The sequence below is a fragment of the Phasianus colchicus genome, chromosome 8 (genome assembly GCF_987193195.1).
Source record: "Phasianus colchicus chromosome 8, bPhaCol1.hap1.1, whole genome shotgun sequence".
Lineage (NCBI taxonomy): Eukaryota > Metazoa > Chordata > Aves > Galliformes > Phasianidae > Phasianus > Phasianus colchicus.
This window is the reverse complement of record NC_143443.1, coordinates 1,235,235-1,256,747: the sequence shown is the minus strand read 5'-3', so window position 1 is coordinate 1,256,747 and position 21,513 is coordinate 1,235,235. Positions and strand designations below refer to the sequence as shown.

At 41.8% G+C, this 21,513-nt stretch overlaps 1 protein-coding gene across 2 annotated transcripts in view; it reads right to left on the bottom strand.

Moving 5' to 3' along the window:
• The window catches only part of RNLS (renalase, FAD dependent amine oxidase), a 70,186-nt gene that overhangs the window by 12,860 nt on the left and 35,813 nt on the right, over positions 1-21,513 (bottom strand). Inside the window, exon 5 of one of the 2 annotated variants that reach the window (XM_031602542.2) lies at positions 3,097-3,270. The exons of the other annotated variant lie outside the window; for it this stretch is intronic. Coding sequence (XP_031458402.2) covers positions 3,097-3,270 — 174 coding nt within the window. The remainder of the gene's footprint in view (positions 1-3,096; positions 3,271-21,513) is intronic. 2 annotated transcript variants of the gene reach the window in all.

Genomic DNA, 21,513 nt, shown 5'->3' with positions numbered 1-21,513 from the left:
GACCTGCCTCTCCATTCTGCCATTTCGAATTCGTGCTAACAAACTGATCCTGTTGTGTAATTACAACAATACTGAGAACATACACCCAATAAGCACTGCAGCCACATCTGATGGGCAGAAAAGCAAATTTCCCTCTTAAGACTGAAGTAATGAAGGAGAGATGCAGGCAGGCACTTAAGAACTACAAGCCACTACATAGAGAGTATATAGGAGAGTGTATATGGCCTAGAGGAGGTGAGGTGGAAATAGGGAACATTCAGGCATTAATATGCTGGCTCTCTGGAAAGGATCACTGTCCTGATAGGTTTCAGCTGCTTCAGCCAGGGAACTGAACACTAACATAAATTTTAGCCTGAGCATTTCTGCTTTCTCTCTCTGATCATCAACACTTTCATCGTTGCCATCATCTTCCTCAGATGAATCAAGATCAATCAAGGTTGAAGAATGGACTAAAGATGAATGAGTGGAACATAGTGCTAAAAGATTGGCACCCCCAAAAAAACCAATGCGTGAACAAAGCTGTTCCTATTTCCCTTACTGAAATGTTGTGGAGGTCAGTCAGAAGCACGAAGAGTAAAAAATTGATGCAAAATACTTCTATGCACTAAAACACATGGGACCTTTATACTCAGGTGTTCTGGATGCAGAATAAATATATAAATAAGTTTCATCTTCAGTGCCCTTTGCCCAAGTTGTCTAATAATGTGAGAGTGTGTCTGAGTTTCCATCGTTAGCAGAGCTGTGTCTGTTGGAAGAAAACTGAACCACTTGGTGACCATTCTTGTTTTCCCTTTTGTTACATTACTCCACCTTGGTTTAAAATTGTGAGCAGGACGCAGGTATACCATCCCATTCTGTATACAACTGGAATGCTCAGTCAGAAATACTGCTTCAACTAATGCACACTGCTCTCTCACCCTATGTATGGGAACTGTTGAATCATGGCCTGAACCTCTGATTGACCACCTGAGGCAAGCACTGAGTCAGCCATGGGAGCACAGGTGAAGGCAATTCAGCTGTGTGACCAGAAGGGCTGAAGCCTGGCTGCACCTCTCCCAGACCCCATTTAAGGGCTGACTGACACTGAGGGAGGATCTCTTTGGAATTTTTCCTGTGAGCCCAGGACACATATAAGCTTTCCATTCATTTCTGATTATCCCTTTCCAACATGATAATATTTTCAGCTATATGCTCTCTAAAGACCAGTCTAGGTTCTCTGTATACTTGTCAACTCAACATCTGTATACTTGTTGATTACACACCTTAGTACTAATTTTCCTGGACCTAAGCTCAAATCTGCAAAATGCAAGTTCACCAAGAAAAACAGTACAGCTAAGGCATATGGTTTACTGTTTATATATCACAAGGAGGGCCTTATGGGACAGAAATCATCTTCAGTTCTGAAAAAAAATCTGTTTACTTGTGTAAACAGATCTCTCTCACGATAGGAAATCTCAATGAGAAAGGTATGTGTCAACACAGATGTTCTAGTAGTTAGCTGTTAACAATATGCCCCAACAAATACTTTGCTTGCTATTTGGATGAATTTCCTTTGGAACTACCAGACACAGTAACTGCTGATTTGATAACTTGCTTTTTGTTACATACTCATTATTCTCATTGTTGGTGCTTTGAATCCACATGAGTGATCAGACAAAGAAAGGATGGGTGAGTTCCTCACCTGGGCTGTGTCTTCTGCTCCACCAGAATCAGGTGGCTGGAAGAACAACAGCAGTAGGTGCTATTAACCACCAGAGCAGAGAAGATGTTATCTTGCATGCAGGAAAACACCTAGCTGCACTTTGTCAGCAACAAGAAGACAGTGACAGAAGAAGAAAATCACTCTGTGTCTGTTTTCTCTTATACTCTTTCTTATGTACTTGCTATTATGTACTTGCAGGAAGAAGCACATCAGCACATCATTTGTCAGCCTTTTTTTTTTATTTTAATAATTTAGCCCATTCATACAACTACACTAAATTATTTGCACAAATAATAAAATTGGGCTTGCACAGCAGTGAGTTTGTTCATCTCTGCAATAACTTTGCTCTCAGCATAAACTGGTGAGGGTGGTTTGATGTAAGGGCAAGGTTCGCAGTGCCCAGTGTGAGTAACACTGCTGGTATTTATGGACTGCTGTCAGGAAACAATGAATCCCGCCTGAACAAGAGACTGTGTACAGGAGTCTCTTACCTCTAAATCTGAACATGTTTTGGCACAATGAATGTCAGGAGATGTAATAACTACCTCTTGAATTTTTATATGATGAGAATCCTTCCTTACTCTGTAGCAGTGTATCACCATGCTTATTATGGCACCCTAAAGGTGTGCAGATTTTCACTCCCCCTTCACCAACATGGCTAAACTCAGTCATCATTTCAATGTGAGCAAACAATAGAGTTGGGAAGCATTTTCAGTTCCCAACTTGCTTGATCAAGCTCAACTGCTAGCAGTTATTCTTGAGATACTCTATGCCAATATACTTCCCAGACTTCTTGGTATATGTAATATGTTTAATAAATAAAATATATAGCTATTTCATTGCCATCTTCCAGAAATAGATGAGAAGTGTCTACCTTGTGGGATATTCTTCACGCTTTACTGAGCAGCTGTACAACATGCAGCCATTTGAAGGATTTTTCCATGATTATGAAAGCAAACTAGCGAACTCTGAAATAGACTAGGCAGCCTCAATTATATAACTTGTTACTACTTCCAAGTGTAGTTAGTGGAAAGAACAGGAGTTGAACAGTAAGGGATGACGGGAGATAAATTGGCATGGTTATGAATCAATGTTTAAACAAAGGAACTCAAACACTTTCTTGGAATAGCAACATTTTGATGTTTCAAATCCCCTGACACTGGTTTCATAAATGCAGTAATGTAAACCATGTGTTGGGTGGTGATTTTCTGAGGACCTTCCCGCTTTCATTGTGTATTTTATTACAGGCTAAATGTGACATTAAATGCTATCTACCATGGCTTAGAGTTAAATACTTGCTCTGTTCAGAATATCAACACTCAATTAAACAGCATTTTTCATGATCTACACCCTCTATTGTCACTGTGTTTAAGGGAAATAATGGGAGCACTGACCTACATTGCGTTTCTTATTATCGATGGAGATGAAGCGTATGCAGGGATTATCGGTGATGTACTTTGCAGCCCAGGGGACATCAATCTGTGCACCGACTTCATAAAAAAGTCCCAGAGCATAGCGGGAGGAGTAGCTTGCTGATTCCAGTTGCTGCTTTTGCCTTTCATTAATTACTGTGGGGAAAAAAAAAACAACAACAATAACACAAAAAAAAACCCAGACAATTCAGACTGTCCTTTTTCTCCTAGAACATTAAATGCATGAATTCTGCAGTTAAGCTGATTACTCCTTCCTGAAAATGACCAGACTGCTAAAACTAAGAATCTATTACTAACCCTAGTGCTTTGTAATATTTTTCTGGGACACCTCTTCATGAAGTTTTAATGGCACATTATGTATAGAGTACATCCTTCACGTGCAACCCTCCCCATCTGTGGGTTGTTTATCTTCCAGATAAAGTTGCGAGACGTGGATGCCAGCTGACTTCTTCCCAAACGCTTTCTCTGAAAGTGAATAAGTATTTCTTGGTAGGAATAAAACGTGTCAGTTTGCCCCAACAGATAAAGTGAACGATCATACGACTCTGCAAAAAGAACCCAACAAAAGACTTCATATATTTAAAAAAAAACAACAAACACAGGAACTCTTGAACTTCTGGGAGAAATAGCCGCACAGACCTTCCAGTGTCTGTGTTGCAGTTCAGATAGATGAAAAAAACACCACGGCATCGCATTTTAGCGCTATGTTTTTGGGTTGTACTGAAATAGTCTGACTACTAGCACATTTGTGATTGAAAACAAGAACTTATCCTAAATATTTTTTAGCACAGAATGAATGGGGACAACCTGACAAACTCAGAAAGGAGAAGACTCCACAAAGAGTTTATAGTGAAGTTCAATAGCTTTAGCTGAAGGCATTTTAAGGCAGGTTAGAACATTTCAGAGCAATTGTGAATCCACTTCTCCCTGTGATTAATTCTGTCTCCCAACTGCAGTAACATCTACTTTTTGTCTCAGTTTTCCAGTCTTCACAAAATGCTGCCCAAAGCAATTTAGCCTGGGAGAGAGAAGCCCCATGCATGAAGCCTGGTGTGCCTGCATGCCTTGCCCACACCACAGCCACCTCCATATGACAACAATTAGCATGCATCAAATTATGACTGGCCTTGCTGTCATGGCTAACACTGTTCCACAAAACATGCAAACCAGGAAGGCTTCATCACATGCTACACCAGCACGTGTTCCCCCTTTGGGAACAGATATTTCCTGCTGTGCCAATGTGATAGTCCAGTACCCAAGCTATAAATCAAACCTCCATGCTTGGTCCAGTATCAAGGGACTCCTGAGTCCCGATTCAGCCATGCTAGCAGAACATTTTGCTGCAGGACACATAGCTGAGAGCATATGCAATCACATTGAGAAGTCCTTGCAAAAACTGCCATGGAATTCAGAGCCTACTGGTCAGCATAAAGATCCATTCCCACTGCTGCTGGTGTGCTCACCTCTCAAAAGCATTAAGGCTGCTCAAGTCTGGATTCTATTTAATACTATAAGAGACATGTCAGGGCTCTGGCTGGCACTTCAGCATGCAGCAACTGTATGCATACTAGGGAAAGAAAAGAGCCAGAGAGGGTTCTCCAGCACTGGACCTGGTGGCAAACTCAAGGAAGCATCCACCTCACAGTGGGATGGCCACTTCCCAGACTGAGGTCAGCATATCCCCTGGTCTTTCCCAGCCTACATCATTTGCTCAAAAGCTTACCCCAGCAGAAATATTGTGAGGGGCTTCACACATCCAAGATGGGGGACAACTAATCTGTGTTATGGAGTCTTTGCGCTCCATAAACTGCTCCATGCATAGAGAAGCCCAGAAGAGACCGTGAGCACACAAAAAAGCTTTACATGCAGAAGACAACAAGTAGGTAATGGTGCCATTCCTGAGCCCATCCAGAACTGCTGCCAGCTTCCAGATGTGACCTCAGAGGGCTGTCTTAACTCAGGTTCCAGGCTGTTTTCCCCCACTCCATCACAACTTCTGCATCTACACCAGCTTTACCTAATCACCAGCACACCAGAACATTGGAAGTCAAATGCTATCCCAAATCTCTTCTGTAATAAACCTTGAAATGCAGCCCCCTTAAAACCCCAGAGACTTCAATTATTTTAGTGTAAATACTTCTGGAGACAGAGAAATATGAGGGGCAGAAAAAAGCAACGATCAACTTGTGAATGCTGGTGTCACATCCTGCCCGTATGGGGATGGAAGGGTTAACCAGATTCTTGTTGGTCCTTTACAGCTGGAGAGGGAAAAAGAGGAGAAATAAGGGATTTAGCACTGGAGATGGTAGTAATGTGGCAAGAGGAAGCCAGAGGACTAGAGACAGGACTGGCTGAGTAAAATGTACTCTTAAGAAGCTTCCTTTCTCTCTCGTGTTTAATTCCCCCTCTGAGAAGGTGTGGGGACACCTGCTCCTGGACCTGTATCTTTGTAAGGAGGATCTGTTCTACCTCCTTTGGTAAATATAAAAGGAAAACTGTCTTCAACAGATGAAGGTTGAGTTGGACCACCTGATGATAAGAAATTGGTTGAAAGGCCGCAGACAGAGGGTGGTGATTAATGTTTCTATGTCCAGGTGGAGGCTGGTAACAAACGGTGTCCCTCAGGGGTCTGTCTTGGGGCTGGTGCTCTTTAACATCTTTATCAATGACATCGATGATGGAATTGAGTGCACCCTCAGCAAGTTTGCTGATGACACCAAGCTGAGTGGTGCGGTCGATACGGTGGAAGGAAGGGATGCCATTCAGAGGGACCTCAACAGGCTAGAAAGGTGGGCCCGGGTGAACCTGATGAGGTTCAACACAGCAAAGTGCAGAGTTTTGCACTTGGGCACCAGGAATCCCTGGCATCCATACAGATTGGAAGGAGCGGTCCTTGAGAGCAGCCCTGCAGAGAAAGACCTGCGGGTCCTGATGGATGAAAAACTTAACATGAGCCAGCAGTGTGCTCTTGCAGCTTGGAAAGCAAATGGGATCCTGGGCTCCATCAGAAGAGGGGTGGCCAGCAGGGACAGGGAGGTGATTGTCCCCCTCTACTCTGCCGTTGCGAGGCCCCATCTGCAGTACTGTGTCCAGGTCTGGAGTCCCCAGTACAAGAAAGACAGGGAACTGTTGGAGAGGGTCCCGAGGAGAACATCAAAGATGATCAGGGGACTGGAGCATCTCCCCTCTGAAGACAGGCTGAGGAAGCTGGGCTTGTTCAGCCTGGAGAAAAGAAGGCTGTGGGGTGACCTCATTGCAGCCTTTCAGTACCTAAAGGGAGCCTACAAACAAGAGGGGAGTCAACTCTTTGAAAAGGTAGATAACAGCAGGACAAGGGGAAGTGGTGTGGAGTTGAAGGAGGGAAGATTCAGGTCAGATGTCAGGGGAAAGTTCTTTACAGAAAGAGTGGTGAGGTGCTGGAACAGCTGCCCAGAGAGGCTGTGGATGCCCCGTCCCTGGAGGTGTTCAAGGCCAGGTTGGATGGGGCCCTGGGCAGCCTGGTCTGGTACTAAATGTGGAGGATGATGGCCCCTGGTTGGAGATTCATGATCCTTGAGGTCACTTCCAACTGAAGCCACTCTGTGATTCTGTGATCTGTTCCTCCTCATGGATTTCAGAAAGTGCTATAAGTATTGGGTCAAAGACCCCCTTTGTGCCTGTGGTCAAATTCCCTTGGCAAAGCTGCCCTCACCTAAATTATGGTGTAGTATCTTCCCATTCATCTTACTGTTGGTTTGTGACCAAGACCCAGTAATAGTGTTGCAAGAGCTGCTCTTCAAAGCCACTTCTCACTTGACCCTAAGCAAGTCCTGGATGAAGAACCAGGTGACTCCCATCAGTGACAAGAAGGGGATTAGGCACACACATGGGGCCTGCTGGAGAACTGCCTCAGAGAAAAGGATGCCAACATGATGGGACCTTGAGCACCCCACCTAAATGGAAACGTTTCCCGCTCCCCTCTCAAGCTGTGAATTTAACAATACAGGCCCTCAGTGCCAGCATCTGTGAGCTGTCTGGGGGATTCTTCCATGCCTACTCCAAACAGTGATGCTATCAAATTCAGTAACACTTTGTGCCAATTCCCAAATTTAGATCACACGACAGCGGGGACAGATGTGTCCAGAAATTCCCGTTCTCACACTTCCCTCTCCCCAGCCAGCATTGCAAGACATGAGAACACAGCCTCGCTGTCTGCCCTTGGGTGTCGCTTCATCCAGGTAAGGACTATGAACAGTGAAATTCTGAGGAATCTGTCACCACCGGGCTCCTTTCTTTATAAGTAGTCACAGTGTATTTACATATTCTTCCTGTGCTTCAAAAGAAAATTAAAATCCTATAAATGAGAAAAAAAAAATAAAGCTGTAATATTCCATCTAAACCATCACTTTCTGTCTGGCAATTATTTCTCCTGGAGGGAAGAAAATGAACAAAACCTCTTTCAACCCAAGAATCAAATTCCCCCAGCAGAGCTTAGCACACTTCATGCTCTGGGAATATCTGAGATCAGTAAAAATTGCAGCGGTGTTCGGGTTGCATGGCTCACTTCATATCCCACCTCTGATCTGTGCAGGATCATACCTGCTGAGTGACATTTGCTTGTTTATTGTGTGGAGTGCTTCAGTGGGTACAACCTTCACAAGCTCAGTATTGCCAGCCAGCTGGCTTTAAGCACCTTGTTTAAGACTTGACATTGCTTTACAGACCTGTCTTCACAGGCTGTAAAGTTGCAGAAGGTGTTTGGGGTTGTTGGGGATCGATGCTGAAGAGGAGTGCCATCACCAAGGTAAAGTTACAATTCTACAGACAGTTGTTAAGCCCATACCTACATATGGAGCCTGGAAGGACGATGCTGGCAGAAAGACGAACAAGAGGTGTCTAGGTTTTTGAAAAATTATGTCTGTAGTTCATGAGACTCTAAACTGTTGCAAATTTAAAAGGCAGAGGAAGATTACATTGTTTGAGACAATAATAAAGTGATATCATTGTCAAAATCTACCAACAATACTAACAACCAAAAACCTGAACTGTATGCAAGACCAACGCTACAGGTTTTAAGGCTGATGTTTCTTTCTTTTTATGTTTCAAAAAGGGCAAGTTGATCTAAGGACATGAACATAGCCTTCACTCTGAATTTCCATGCTTTGATAGATTTAAATGAAAACCAGACTGTTGCTTTAATGTTGTGTATGAAACCATAAAATAATTATTAATTTTTCCCATTCCAACAAAACTGGTTAGGATGATTTTAATAACATTTTGGGGGGGAAAAAAACAAAACCAAACCCTTTCAGAACACAGAATTGTCCAGCATACAAAAGCCAGGCATAGTGATATTTTTTTTTTAAAGCAATGCATAAAGACACAAAAATCATACAGTTTCCACTGGAAAACTCAGTACAGCTGCACTGGGAACACCACTGAAGTAAGCGTCCCCTGGAGATTCCATCACATCAAAGCAGGGGATATGTATACTTCATTTGCTGTTTCTCCAGACACTGACAGCAGAGTGGGTTACTTATCTCTCACACCCCATAAATACAGCCAGTGTCTTTTATCTGCTGTTCCAGGACTTTATTGTCACCTCGCTGCCTCACTCACACTGTGGGAAGGAGAGGACCTAGAGATCCCCTTTGGCCAACAAGAGGAGAGCTTTCAGCTGGCAAGCAGGGAGTGCAGGCACCACACCACACAGGAGTTCAGCACCAAGCCTCATCAGCAAGCAGAGGAGAGGTTGAAAAGTGCACCTTTATCTGCAGAAGAAAGGAAACACCTGAACCATTCACCAGCAGGGACTCTGGTGAGGACTGGACTCACAACTGCACTTTTGAGCAAGCAGAGATAGGAAAGAGGAACAACGGGAGGGCAAAGGATTCAGGTCAGTTCAAAGTTTTGCGTACCTGTTGCTGTAGGTCACAGCTGCTGAGAATAGAGCAAACCACAGGGAAAAGAAGATTGTAAAATGTGAGATGCAGTTAAAGAAAAAAAAATGTTTTGAAAAGTTTTACTATTCCTAATTCAGTACTTCTAAAAGCTAGCGTGTTCTTATCTCCCCATGAAGTTCCCCATGTGGTTCCAGAGCTCAGCTGGGATACCTGTACTGAGCTCTTGTGGGATAAGTGCACAGGGAATTGCAGGCAAACTTTGGTACATCTTTAGCTTTAGTGGGAATGCTATTAGAGCCTATGTTCAGCTTTGTGACCTTCAGGGACTATTCTCCCAGTTCAGTGTCACCCCTGCTCCACGTGGGCCTGCTTTCTGAACTTCCTTAAGCCCTTTGTAGCAAGCAGGTCAGACAATGAGAAATGAAAATACCTGATAGCTAATGTGATTTGTGTAATGGGATGAAACAGCCTCCAGTATCCATCCTCAGGGATTACAGGAGGGATGTTGCCCTTTATCCCCCTGTATTCGAATTTCAGCAAAAAAAAATTTGGATGAAGCTTTGCCAACAAATGTGCCTCAGCATCCATTCCCACTTCAAAGTATTTGCAAAGAAATTGTTCCCTTCTCTCCTGAAAGGTCAACATCAAGGACGGAGAACAAGATGCCTCCACACCCAGGAGGAATCTGGCCATCTTTTCCAAATTTGGTAGGCATTGCATGTTTTGCAGCAGATGAACTAAAACTTTTTACATCACAAGGACCCCTGGGATATCCTAACACTGCTCAACTTGCTCCTTGAGTAGAAAGACTTTCCATTCTTTCACACATTATTTCTGTAGTCATACACTCTTCTCACTCCAATAAGCTTGCAATTGACGCTATCCTCATAAGGTTTTGTTATTTTCTCAGATTGCCTTGGTCAAGATTTTATTTGCAGTATCTGACTTACTGATATGCTGACACAAATTCATCAACAAGATGCCATGTGTGACACAAATATCCTTAGGTGGCTAGTGATCATCTGTAGTAAAAAAAAGTTTAAAAGGGAACTCTGTGGTTAAACGGTAACAAATATATTTTTAGCCTGGGTACCATGTTAATAGATTTTTATAGCAGCATAGGCAGCTGAGCTAAGTACATGGAGACACCACTTATTTTCACAGCTGGTGAAGTGCTGCTACCATTGCTCTGTTTGGAACATAAATTATTCAGAGTGGTATATTACCTGAAGCCTTCCAGGAAGGATGTTTTTCCTAAGAAGGCTTGTTGAGCTTGTACATGGATTTCCTGAGCATGAAGCTGTTGCTCCAAGGTGTCTAGTCACATGGTGAAAAAGGACAGATGTCCCAGGCAGTCCCCTGCTGCATGGCCATTAGAGTTGACACCACGCCATGATGCTGGCTCTCTGCCACTGCCATGACCATTTCAAGATGCAGACTGTTCCTGCTTCTATGTTTGCGTAGGAGGGAGCAGAGGTTATGAGAACAAGTCGGCTTTTAAGCTCAGCTTCCTTATCAAACTGCTTGAGATTTTAAAACACGCAGCAGAACAGTTAAACATAACTGTGCCTGTATTTGCATTGAAATACTCACTGAACACTTCTATATAGTTTGCCTTTTCTTGTTAGGCTTGAATACTGCCACTTAGATGCAACGTGGTGCTTGGTCTTGCATGCATGTCCAGTCTCAGGGTAACTTAAATAATTATTTCAAATCATTGTAGTCCTGACTGACTTGACAGAAAGCCACTTTATCTAAAGTTTATGGCACATGAAAGAAACTCAAATGCATATTTAGAGAATAACAATTAAGCAGAAAGCAAAAAAGCTGAAAAAAAAATGCAGGTTTTTAAGAGGTTTCTAATGATTCTGAGAAGAACTAAGCTTCAATATATGTCCCCTAGCTGCACTAACCAAGATGACTACCAATCCAGTCATCATTAAACTAAAAGCTCCATCAATTTGCACAATAAACATTCACTCTTATTTCCTACAACGCTGTACATTGCATTTGAGTCAACTGTTGCTGTAAGGAGTGAAACAGAACATTTTTAGACAGCTGGTAGCAGGGTAGAAGGCGATGAGCACAGCCTTTGACCTGATCCCCATGTTACAAAGAACAGGATATGAAATTCATAAGCAAGTAAAACTGAAGGAGGAGACAAGAACTGAGTTTCACAGCCTGAGCTCTCCTTAAGATCACATCACCACCCACTCGGGGAATGAAAGCCAGTCCTGCCATGGTTTGAGACACATCTTTTAGCTGGGAAGCTTCTGTGCCCTAAGATGAGCCAGAAGAGAAGACAACTTCCTGAACGAGGAACTTTTGCTGAGACTCTGGGAGAAAACGAATTTATCTCCTGTGGAAGAAGGGCAGGCAACTCAGGAACTCAAGGAAGTTGCTAGGCTATGACGGGAGAAAATTAGAAAGGCTAAAGCCCAGCATTAGCTCAACTTGGCCGTTGTGATTAAGGACAACAAAAAATGTATTTACAAATAAACTAATGGTAAGATGGGATTCAACCAGGGGTGCTGAGGGAGCTGGTGGATACGATTGCAAATATGCTTTGCACTTCCTATCAGTGGTCCTGGTCAAGAGGAGAGGTCCTAAATGACTAGAGATTTGCCAATGTGATGAGCTGGGGAATTACAGGCCTGTCAGCCCAACCACAGTGCCAGGGAAGGTTATGGAACAGGTTATCTTGAGGGAGATCACACGGCAGTTGCAGAACAGCTGGAGGATCAGACCCAAACTGCATGGGTTCATGAAAGGCAGGTCCTGCTTGACCAACCTCATCTCCTGTGATCGAGTGACCCGCCTGGCAGATGAGGGAAAGGTTGTTGACGTGGTGTATCTGGACTTCAGCAAAGCCTTTAATTACTGTCTCCACAGTATCTTCCTTAAGAAGCTGGCATCATGTGGCTTGGACAGGTACACTCTTTGCTGGGTAAAATACTGGCTGGAGGGCCGGGCCCAGAGAGCGGTGATGAATGGAGTTAAATCCAGCTGGTGACCGGTCATGATTGGTGTTCCGCAGGTGTCAGTACCGGGCCTGTCTTGATTAATATCTTTACTGATGACCTGGATGAAGGGATTGAGTGCACTCTCAGTAAGTTTGCAGATGGTAGGAAGGCCCTACAGAGGGATCTGGACAGGCCAGTTCACAGGGTTGAGGCCAATAGTATGAAATTGAACGAGACCAAGTGCTGAGTCCTGCTCTTCGGCCACAACAACCCCAGGCAACACTACAGGCTTCGGGAAAAGTGGCTAGCAAGTTACACAGAGGAAAAGGATCTGGTGGTGTTAGCTGACATTCAGCTGAATATGAGCCAGAGTGTGTCCAGGTAGCCAAGAAGGCCAATGGCATCCTGGCTTGCATCAGAAATAGTTCAGTCAGCAGGACCAGGGAGGTGATCATCCCCCTATACTCAGCTCTAGTGAGATACCTTGAATATTGTATTGAGTTTCAGGCCCTCACTACAAGAGGACATTTTGACCTTGGAGTGTGTACAGAGAAGGACAAAAAATCCGGTGAAGGGTCTGGAGCACAGGCCTTATGAGAAGTGGCTGAGGGAACTGGGATCATTCAGTCTGGAGAAAAAGAGGCTCGGAAGAGACCTCATAGCTCTCTACAACCACCTGAAATGAGGCTGTGGTGACAGGACATAAGGGACTGGCCTCAAGTTGTGCTAGAGAAGGTTCAGGTTGGATATTAGAAAGAATTTCTTTCCTGAAAGACTGGTTAGACACTGGAACAGGTTACCTAGGGAAGTGATGGAGTCACCGTCCCTGGAGGTGTGAGGCTAGATGTAGTACCTGGGAACACAGTTTACTGGGCAATATTGGTGGTAGGTGGACAGTTGGACTAGATGAACTTAGAGGTCTTTTCCAACCTTAATGATTCTATGCTTCTTCTAGATTTTCTGGGGAAGGAAAAGAAATAAATACCTGTATGGAGCCAAGAAGACATACTGACTCCTTCCAAAAAAGAACCTGAGTACTAAGGACTGGCCAAGAGATTTGGGATTCATTCAGAAATTTGGTACACCTGCAAACAGTTCCAAGAAATTATGCAATAAGGACTGAATAAAATACATGTAACACACACATACTGTACATCTATATATAATACATATTATCTACATGTATTTCACAAATGCACACTGCACTGTAGGCATTTGCAGGCAATAACGTAGAATATATAGGCTATGCCATCACATGACTCTCATTAGCATTACTGCAAACACGCTTTTCATACTATAAGCAGAGCAACACTTTACTAAAAAATAAATTAAGCTCATTGCCACATCTCCTCTGGATTAATTTACAAACTAATCTACAAATTAATTCAGATTCATCTTCCTGCTGTTTCTTATTATTACAGAGGACTTAACATAACTTTCTTCCTACGTCACGTTACCAACTGCTACACAGAGTTCTTTTATTCTCTGGCACCAAAATGTAAAAGCTCACTATTCACATAATTTCAATCATAAAACATTTAGCAAATTACTTATGCACCTGTTGTACACTGCATTGAGCTGCACGATAAAGTGAGAAGATTTATTTTCTTGGAATATGACACTAGTTGCCAAAACAGCATTAAAAGCTTTTCATGGCAACAAAGAAAAATGCTGTCTTACTCCTGTGTGTACTGACTCGGATGGAATAAACACATGAACAAACTGAATTAGATTTGCACAGTGTTTGTAGCTGCTGCACTGCAGCTCCTCACTGACTGCAGCAGAAGAGCCTAATGGCACGCAAAGCTTTGCACAGCAATCAGAGGCTTGCCCTCAAGATCTTAGCTCAGATCCAGTCCTTGCCATGTCTTCCTATTGCTAAGCTAAGTCAATACCTGCAACGTAATATCAGACAGTGGTAATGCACACTCACAGAATGAAAATGCAGCTTCATAATAATGGACAACAAAGATATTTCAATTTAAATAAGTAATGGAGAAAATGCTTTCAGGCATTAATTATTGAGGAAGGAGTTAGCTAGCCACTAGAAATCTTTGCCTATGAGAAAAAATTAACTTCTTTTGCTTTCCTTTTCAAGTAGACAAGCATTCTTAGTTTATTATCAGGAAGAAGTAAAAGGGAAGGGTGTAGGTAGAGTTGTTGATAATAATGTTAAATATATTTTATAAATTAAAAGGGATTGCAATCCCTTTAAAAAACTACTGGTAAAAAGCAGAGGAAAGGCACAGGTACAGAGATATTCCAGTATCAAGTTGCTAGAAAATTAATGACAAATCACACAAATATTCTGCAGAAAATACAGACTAAACTGTACTTAGATAAAGTCTGTGATTTTCTACTGTTGGAATAGATTTTCTCATCATGAGCTTAAACACAGAATATACTCAAATGTAGCTTAAACTCCCAATGATGCTTTCAAGTCGATGTTTTCAAAGGCATACAAATCATTTTAGAGGATGGGCTCATATTCCACTAAGTGTGGAATGAGAGGACAGTGCTCTTCTTGTCAACATGCTTACCTATACAACAAGTACTAGGAAAACACAAGGTTCCAGAAGAAAGACAGTACAGCACAAGGCAGAAAGTGTGAAAGATTCAGAAAGACGCTACAAGGCAAAGATGCTCGTTTCTCACCTTGTGACCAGAGAAAACAAATGGTTGCTAAACATAACCCGTCACAAAAAAGCATGTACAAAGGCAACGCCCATAGCAGGGCATATGCTACACTGCACTAGCAATTTTCTGATTACCAGAACTTTGCCTAATCACACCCTATTGCTACTACGAAGCCTTTAATTCACCCCAAATACTTATTAAAAGCAAGCAGCAAATCTGTCTGCCGGCTTTACTGTTATTATAGGTGGCTGTAAGGAAACAAAACCACGATATTTATCCTTTCAGGAAGAAAATATCCTTTTTTCTGAAAAACAAGTTTTATTATTACAAAAGATACTAAAGGAAAAGTTTATTATTATGAGCTGTTGACACTGTAATAATTAGCTCAACAGAATTTAAGGCACAGTTTCAAGAATCCGTATCTTGAGATTAAGCTACATAATACTGGAACATCACTTAAGTGACGCTCTTACACACTTTCTAATCATGTCATGAAAACTGGTATAATAACTTAAAGCTTATTATTTACAATGCTGTGTAGAAAACATTAAAAAAAATCCAATCCATTTGTTTTCATTTCAGAAACATTCAAGCAACTTTGAAAGATGACACACATCCAACTGCAGGAGAGGAAGATTCCACGGGACAATGGGAAACGCCAAGGCTTCCCAACCACCTGCCTGTCAGACACCTCCTGCACTACCATCCCACATCTTTCAGAACCCATTACTTGTGCCTTCTTTAAAACCTTCCCCAGATAAACCATTTTCTTTTAATCTCACACCAAGTTCCAATGCCTTTAATATTACCCACCAGAAGTGTGGAATACACACTAATCCCCACCACACAAGCAAAAAGACTCAGGATATGAAATGCTACTTCAAGCTGCATGTACTACATGTGAGGTTTACATTTACTTCTTTTTTCTCTAATCACATACACTGTGTATATTTCTTTTTGGCTTTTGTTTTGTTCCTACTTTTTTTTCCTCCTACTGAATTAGTTATAGATTTCATGGGGCTTTCCTCCCAGAAGTTTTAATACAGTGAAGACTGAAAGCTGAAACTTAACTATTTTTAGAAGCATATTTGAGTTCTTATGTGCATATTTTTGTAACTACGAGGATGAGGGAATGGAGGAAAACATACTTTCTGATATATTTCAGCCCAGCAAATATAAGAATCAAATGCAGAGGGTGGAAAGGGAGAGGAAGGGGAGAGGAGGGAATAAACTGTAACTGAATAAAGAAATGCAAAGGAAAGAAGTAAAAAAGATGAGAATCAAAGCACCAGGCAGTATGTACAGGAGGACAAGATGCATTTACAAGGCAAAAGGGAAGGAAGAAAAGATGATGTAAAACAGCAGCGATAACAGATTTATGAAGTAAAAAATTTAAGGATAGTCACTTTTCAAAAAAGAAAGGATGAATCGAGAAAAATGTGAACTGGGAAAGAGAACTAAAATAAGACAGAGGTAGACCAGAGTGAGGGCTCACAACTAAGATTAACAGATACTTTTGTGCATTTCCATAGCAGATGTTCTGTCTCCCTAAATTTAGACAAGACAATGGCATGAGTTCTTTTACTGAATTGGCAGGGTACTTTATTTTCGATTATGTGGTTTAATAATTAAAGTTGCCTTGGCTGGTACTTTACGTCTGAAAGCCTCTATGGCGTTCTGCTTCCTTCACTCTGGGTGCTGTGGTTATTGGAGATACTGGCCTAAGAGAGAACCACTTTTTCTACTTTCTCATTCATCTGTGCAATATTTTGCAGCAGTAACCAGTTTTGAGGTCTGTGCACTTTCTTCAGGTCTGAATCACAGCCACAGAAAGAGGTAGGCTCTTCTGTTCTTCAAGTTTTCATACTAACATTTAAACAAATATTTGATATTGATGTAAAAGACACAAAAATGTGCTGATGGAATAAATCCGGTTTGATGGACGCAGTTGAGACTCTTTGTCTGTAATTGCAGAACACTAGACATCATGCTCTCAGTGGACCCTGCTACATGCTAGATCTACTTTTAAAGCTCAAGTGGAAAGTCAGCTCACAGGGTTTTACCCTGAATGCCCACTGTATCGGCCAGAGGTTAGCAGACCAGCTGAGGGATACAACTGGTAATACCTGAATTTCAGAACTCTTGGTACCCACAGCTTGCAGGTTTCCTAGAAAGTTTATATTAGTAAGCAGAAACATTTAATTTATTACTGTCTAAAACTTAACATTTGATAATAAAATATAAAGAGAAAAAATGATCTTCTCCCCATCTCTGAAAACCATGGCAAGCCTCAGACACTAGGACACCCTGTCCAAACTTAAAAATCTGTTTGAAGATTTCCACTGTAACTGATTAGAAGAGTCGTCTAGGAAACTGCTTTTCTTCTCCCAAGGAATATGAGTTGTGATTACTGTTCTAAAGCACGAGGCCACACCAGAACAGATCTTTCTCTCATAGAGTAATTAAAATTAAATTAAAATTTAAAAATTACTGTATTCTGTAATTGAATGGGCAGCATCACTACCAATCACAAACAGGTTTTGACTTCATTCTACATTTGCATAAAATAACAAGAAATGCTAAGACGATAAACAAATAAGCCTGCACAATCAGGCTCATCAGCAGATACAGTGGTAAAATACAATAAAAATGTAATGAATGCAGGAATATTCATTTATATTATTGTCCAAAGACAGAAAAAAAAAAAAAGTAAGAAATCTTTTATCACACAAGGATGGATAAGAAAAGAGAAATGCAGTACTGGGAGAGCTCTTATTATTTATAAAGACGTATAAAAACAAAGGAAGAGTAGCAAGTAGGAGGAAATTATGTACAACACTTATCAAATGGATACCAAAATGCCGCGTCCAATTTTGGTCTTAAAAAGGATCTAGAAGAATAAGATGTTTGAGAGCTGTGATAGTGAAAGAGGAGCTGTGCAAACTCTACCTTCTGACACCAATCTGCATGTTTCAGTGAGTTAAAAGCCATTTTGTGCTTAGTCGCTTCTCCTTACCCCACTCCTCCTTGCAGCTGGGAAGAAATTACAGGACAGCAAGCATTTGAACGTTGACTTTCCTTCCAAAGGTTGGGTTGATTCATGCACAGGGAGCATACAGACCATGCTCTCCCAAGGACTGGGGACCCAAGGGAGGAACATGAAGGAACTTTCTGCACTGGTCTCTGTAGCTGCACCTTCAGACAGCAGATCTGAATGAGAAAGTGCTGCTCCCTCTCTCCTTTGCCCTACTGGATATCGGTCTATACAGCTTACATAAGATAATACGGAACTATGAGTTCCCCAATCAAAACAAGTGACCTAGTATCTCAGCTAGAAAAGGGATGCTCTATTGTATCTCTCAATTACTCTTGTTCTTCATACTGTACACAGTTTGACAGAGGAAACACAGTACTCCATTTCTGATCGGACACAAGGCTATTGGGATGAAATAGCCGTTATTATTTACTGAGCAGCTGTCAAGAGCAGCTACCAAACAGACTTTTAAAAGAAGAGTGACTGTCTGGTGTGAGTGAATAATTCCTAAGGAATGGGAATGGCAAGGAAGTTCCTATTTTAGCAGTGGAGCCCTAATGAAAAAGAACTCTTAAGTTTATATAGAATTCAGAGAAGATAGAGAAAAAAAGAGGGGAGAAAATACCCAAGCACTGACCCAAACAGCCCACTCAACTTACTGCCTGCAACTTTGCTACGGGGAAGACAGAGCTTGCATGCATTGAGTCCCAAAAGCAGGATGCCCAGCTCTGCTCCCGCATCAGCCCTCAGCACGCAGGCATGCACAAAGCACTGGTAGTACAGCCATTTGCTGCAAGTGGGCTGAACGTCAGCCAAAGGAGCACCAAGACATGCAGAGCAACATCACTTTCAGCTCTCAGGCACCAATGGTCACACAGAAAGGTTTTAGGGAAGTGATGTTGCTGTGTAAAGCATTATATTGTTAGTGGCATCACTAAACTTCAGCGTCCCCAGCTCCTAGGTCAGGCTTCAACAGTGAGGGTAGAGCTGAGTCTGACCTTTTTTTTCACACTTTAAAACTGTGCTCACTGACTATAAAAAGCTTAAAATCAATTTAAATGTGATCAAAGGAGTTTAGAATATAAGGTGGCTCTTTAACTCCAGATTTAAAAAAACACAAACCAAAACCAAACCCACTATATGCTGCAGAATAAAAACCTGATATACTGCTGTAACCACATGAAAAATACAATCCCGATTGCTGCAAAACCACTATTTCTATCTGAATAGCTGCCTGGCACAATCAAAGCTGTCTACCAACATACTGCCAGAGAAGACTCTTGCAGCTCCATCGTAACAGACAAGCTCGAGTTAGGAAAAGAAAAAGTAAAGAATTATAATAGAATTATTGGCAGAAGATTAAAAAATCTTCTGTGGAGCAGAATTATATTAAAAAAAAAAAAAAGACAAAGATCTTGATTACGCTCTACAAAACTGGGACCAAATATCTTTAATTCACAGCAGAAATCCCCTCAACACCAGGAAGCCTGCCCCTGCTGAAGTGTTTAGAGAAAAATTATTTAGGTTGCATAGAACTGCAGGAATAAGCACTGCCTTGTTGGAAAAGATGATACCAATCATTTCCTGGATAACATTTAACTCTGCCCTTTTATTATGTGTTGTATCACTGTTAATTCATACCCAATAAGGGAAAAAGCCTGAAAAGGTCCAAAATCAACACAGTGAAAGCTGAATAAAATGGCCACTACATCTTGAAGTTACTGTTCAGAAGGTTCACTCTCCATCACTGGGATGGAAAATTACTTATTTTAGACAAATCTCTTCATTCTGCAGAACTTGAACTTGTCACAAAGGCAGAAGAAACCTATTATGTGAGCGGTCCAGGCTTCCCAGAATATTATTTTGCTTCCTTGGATCAACTTGTGTATGTTTAAATATCATCCAGAATAAACAACTAAACATTATCACATTAACAGTAAATAATAGCAGCCCTTTTCAACTTAAAAATAGACAACCCAAAGTAGCAAACTTCATGTAGAGGAATAAAAGCCCCAGGAAAATCTTTCAAAATTGCACACCATCCTGCTGGAAAACTACTGGTGCAGTTCCTTGTCCTAGAAGGATCTCTAAGCAACTACTTACTGAAGGAAAAATCAATTACAGCTCAGTCTGTCCACAAGAAATGAATCCTTCTACCTAACAACCAGCCCAGCTATATTCAGTTTGGAAAAAATGCCTAGGTCAGGGCAAGTTACAGGTAACTTCCAAATTCTACATCACATGCAGAATCGGACAATCAAGCAATGCAAACAAGCGCTCAGCAAGTCAGACACGGGCCTGAAGAAAACACCAGTCTGATTTTCAGTGAGACCACTGCTGGTTGCCAGGAAGTACCTCTTTGATTCTGGCTTTGAACCCTCGCCCCTGAGCTAACAGATTTTTTCACCTTACTCACCAGAAGTCAGGGGAAAAAAAAAAAAACCTGAACATCCTGATACAGAGAAAAACTGTCCAATTTCCTGGAAGTAATTCCTTCCCAAAATTGTGTCCTAGACCTTAACAGATGGTCTGCTCTGTAAGTTCACATATAGTGCACCTGTCTCATTAAAACATGTTATTTTAATTGTTTCCTATGGCTACAGTTGAACAATTGAAGTTAACACATTGAAGTTAACTTTGCCATCATATCTATTGGCTTGGCCTACTACACTGTCCCTGCCCACCCTTGTTGTGCTGTGATTTATGGGAAGGGCAGTAAAGAGCAAAACTCTCTCCTTGCATCTGAAATCCATGTAGCACTCCAGGTTCCAGTCTTACAGGAGATTTCTTATGGTATCAAACAAAAAGTAAAGCCACCTCAGTGTTCGAATTACATGACGGCCACAATGGATACGTCACAATGCTGTTTACCAGCAATGGCTCTGCAGAGAACATCAGGCACTCACTGACTTCTGCATTAAGAGCTTTGATTTCAAATGGAGGTTGTGGATGCCCCATCCCTGGAGGCATTCAAGGCCAGGCTGGATGTGGCTCTGGGCAGCCTGATCTGATGGTTGGTGACCCTACGCATAGCAGGAGGTCTGAAACTAGATGGTCATTGTGGTCCTTTTCAACCCAGCCCATTCTGTGATTCTGTGATTCTATAGATAAATTCATCTGAGTGAGATCACTTCTACATCCCTGGACTGAAACAAGAAAGACTGAACAGCAGCTCCGTCACCAGCAGTGACTTGAAACCATGGACATCCACACATCTCCCACACCACCAAGAAACCACTGCTGTCCATGAAATGAAAAATGACCTTTAAAGCAGACTTTCAGGTCTGAGATTTGATATAGCTTTGGCTCAGATCTGCTGCCTCATTCACTAAGAGTTATGCTCTAGTGTCAACACTATTTATGTCTCATTAAATTTTAATAAAAGGTTAAATGCTGGTCTCATTGAAGTCACAGGAAATTTCACCAATGGCTTCAGAACCCATGTTTTACCCAAAATGAATCAGGGAATCACCTACTCTGCAGAAAAACTGAGGTAGCTGGGATGACACTTCATGACAGTAATTCACCAGATGCTGATAAAACAGATCAAAACAGACAAAGGCTGATAAATATAAAAATGACATTAATATTTTTCTCTCAAAGTGGTTCAGAGCATGCATGTACTTATTTCCAACAGCACTGCATGCTGACATCTTCAGTCTGCCCATCCCAAGCAGGAATGTTCCCAGCACACAGAGCCTCCCATCTTCTTCCAGCCCTCATTTCAGCATAAACACCATGTGTCTAGGTCTAATCCCACAGCTCTTTGTCCAGAGGCAAACAGGATCCTTTCCCAGTCATTTATGTTAATTTCAAAAGAACTTATCTGTCTCTAGGGAAACTGTGGGAAGAAGGCTGCATC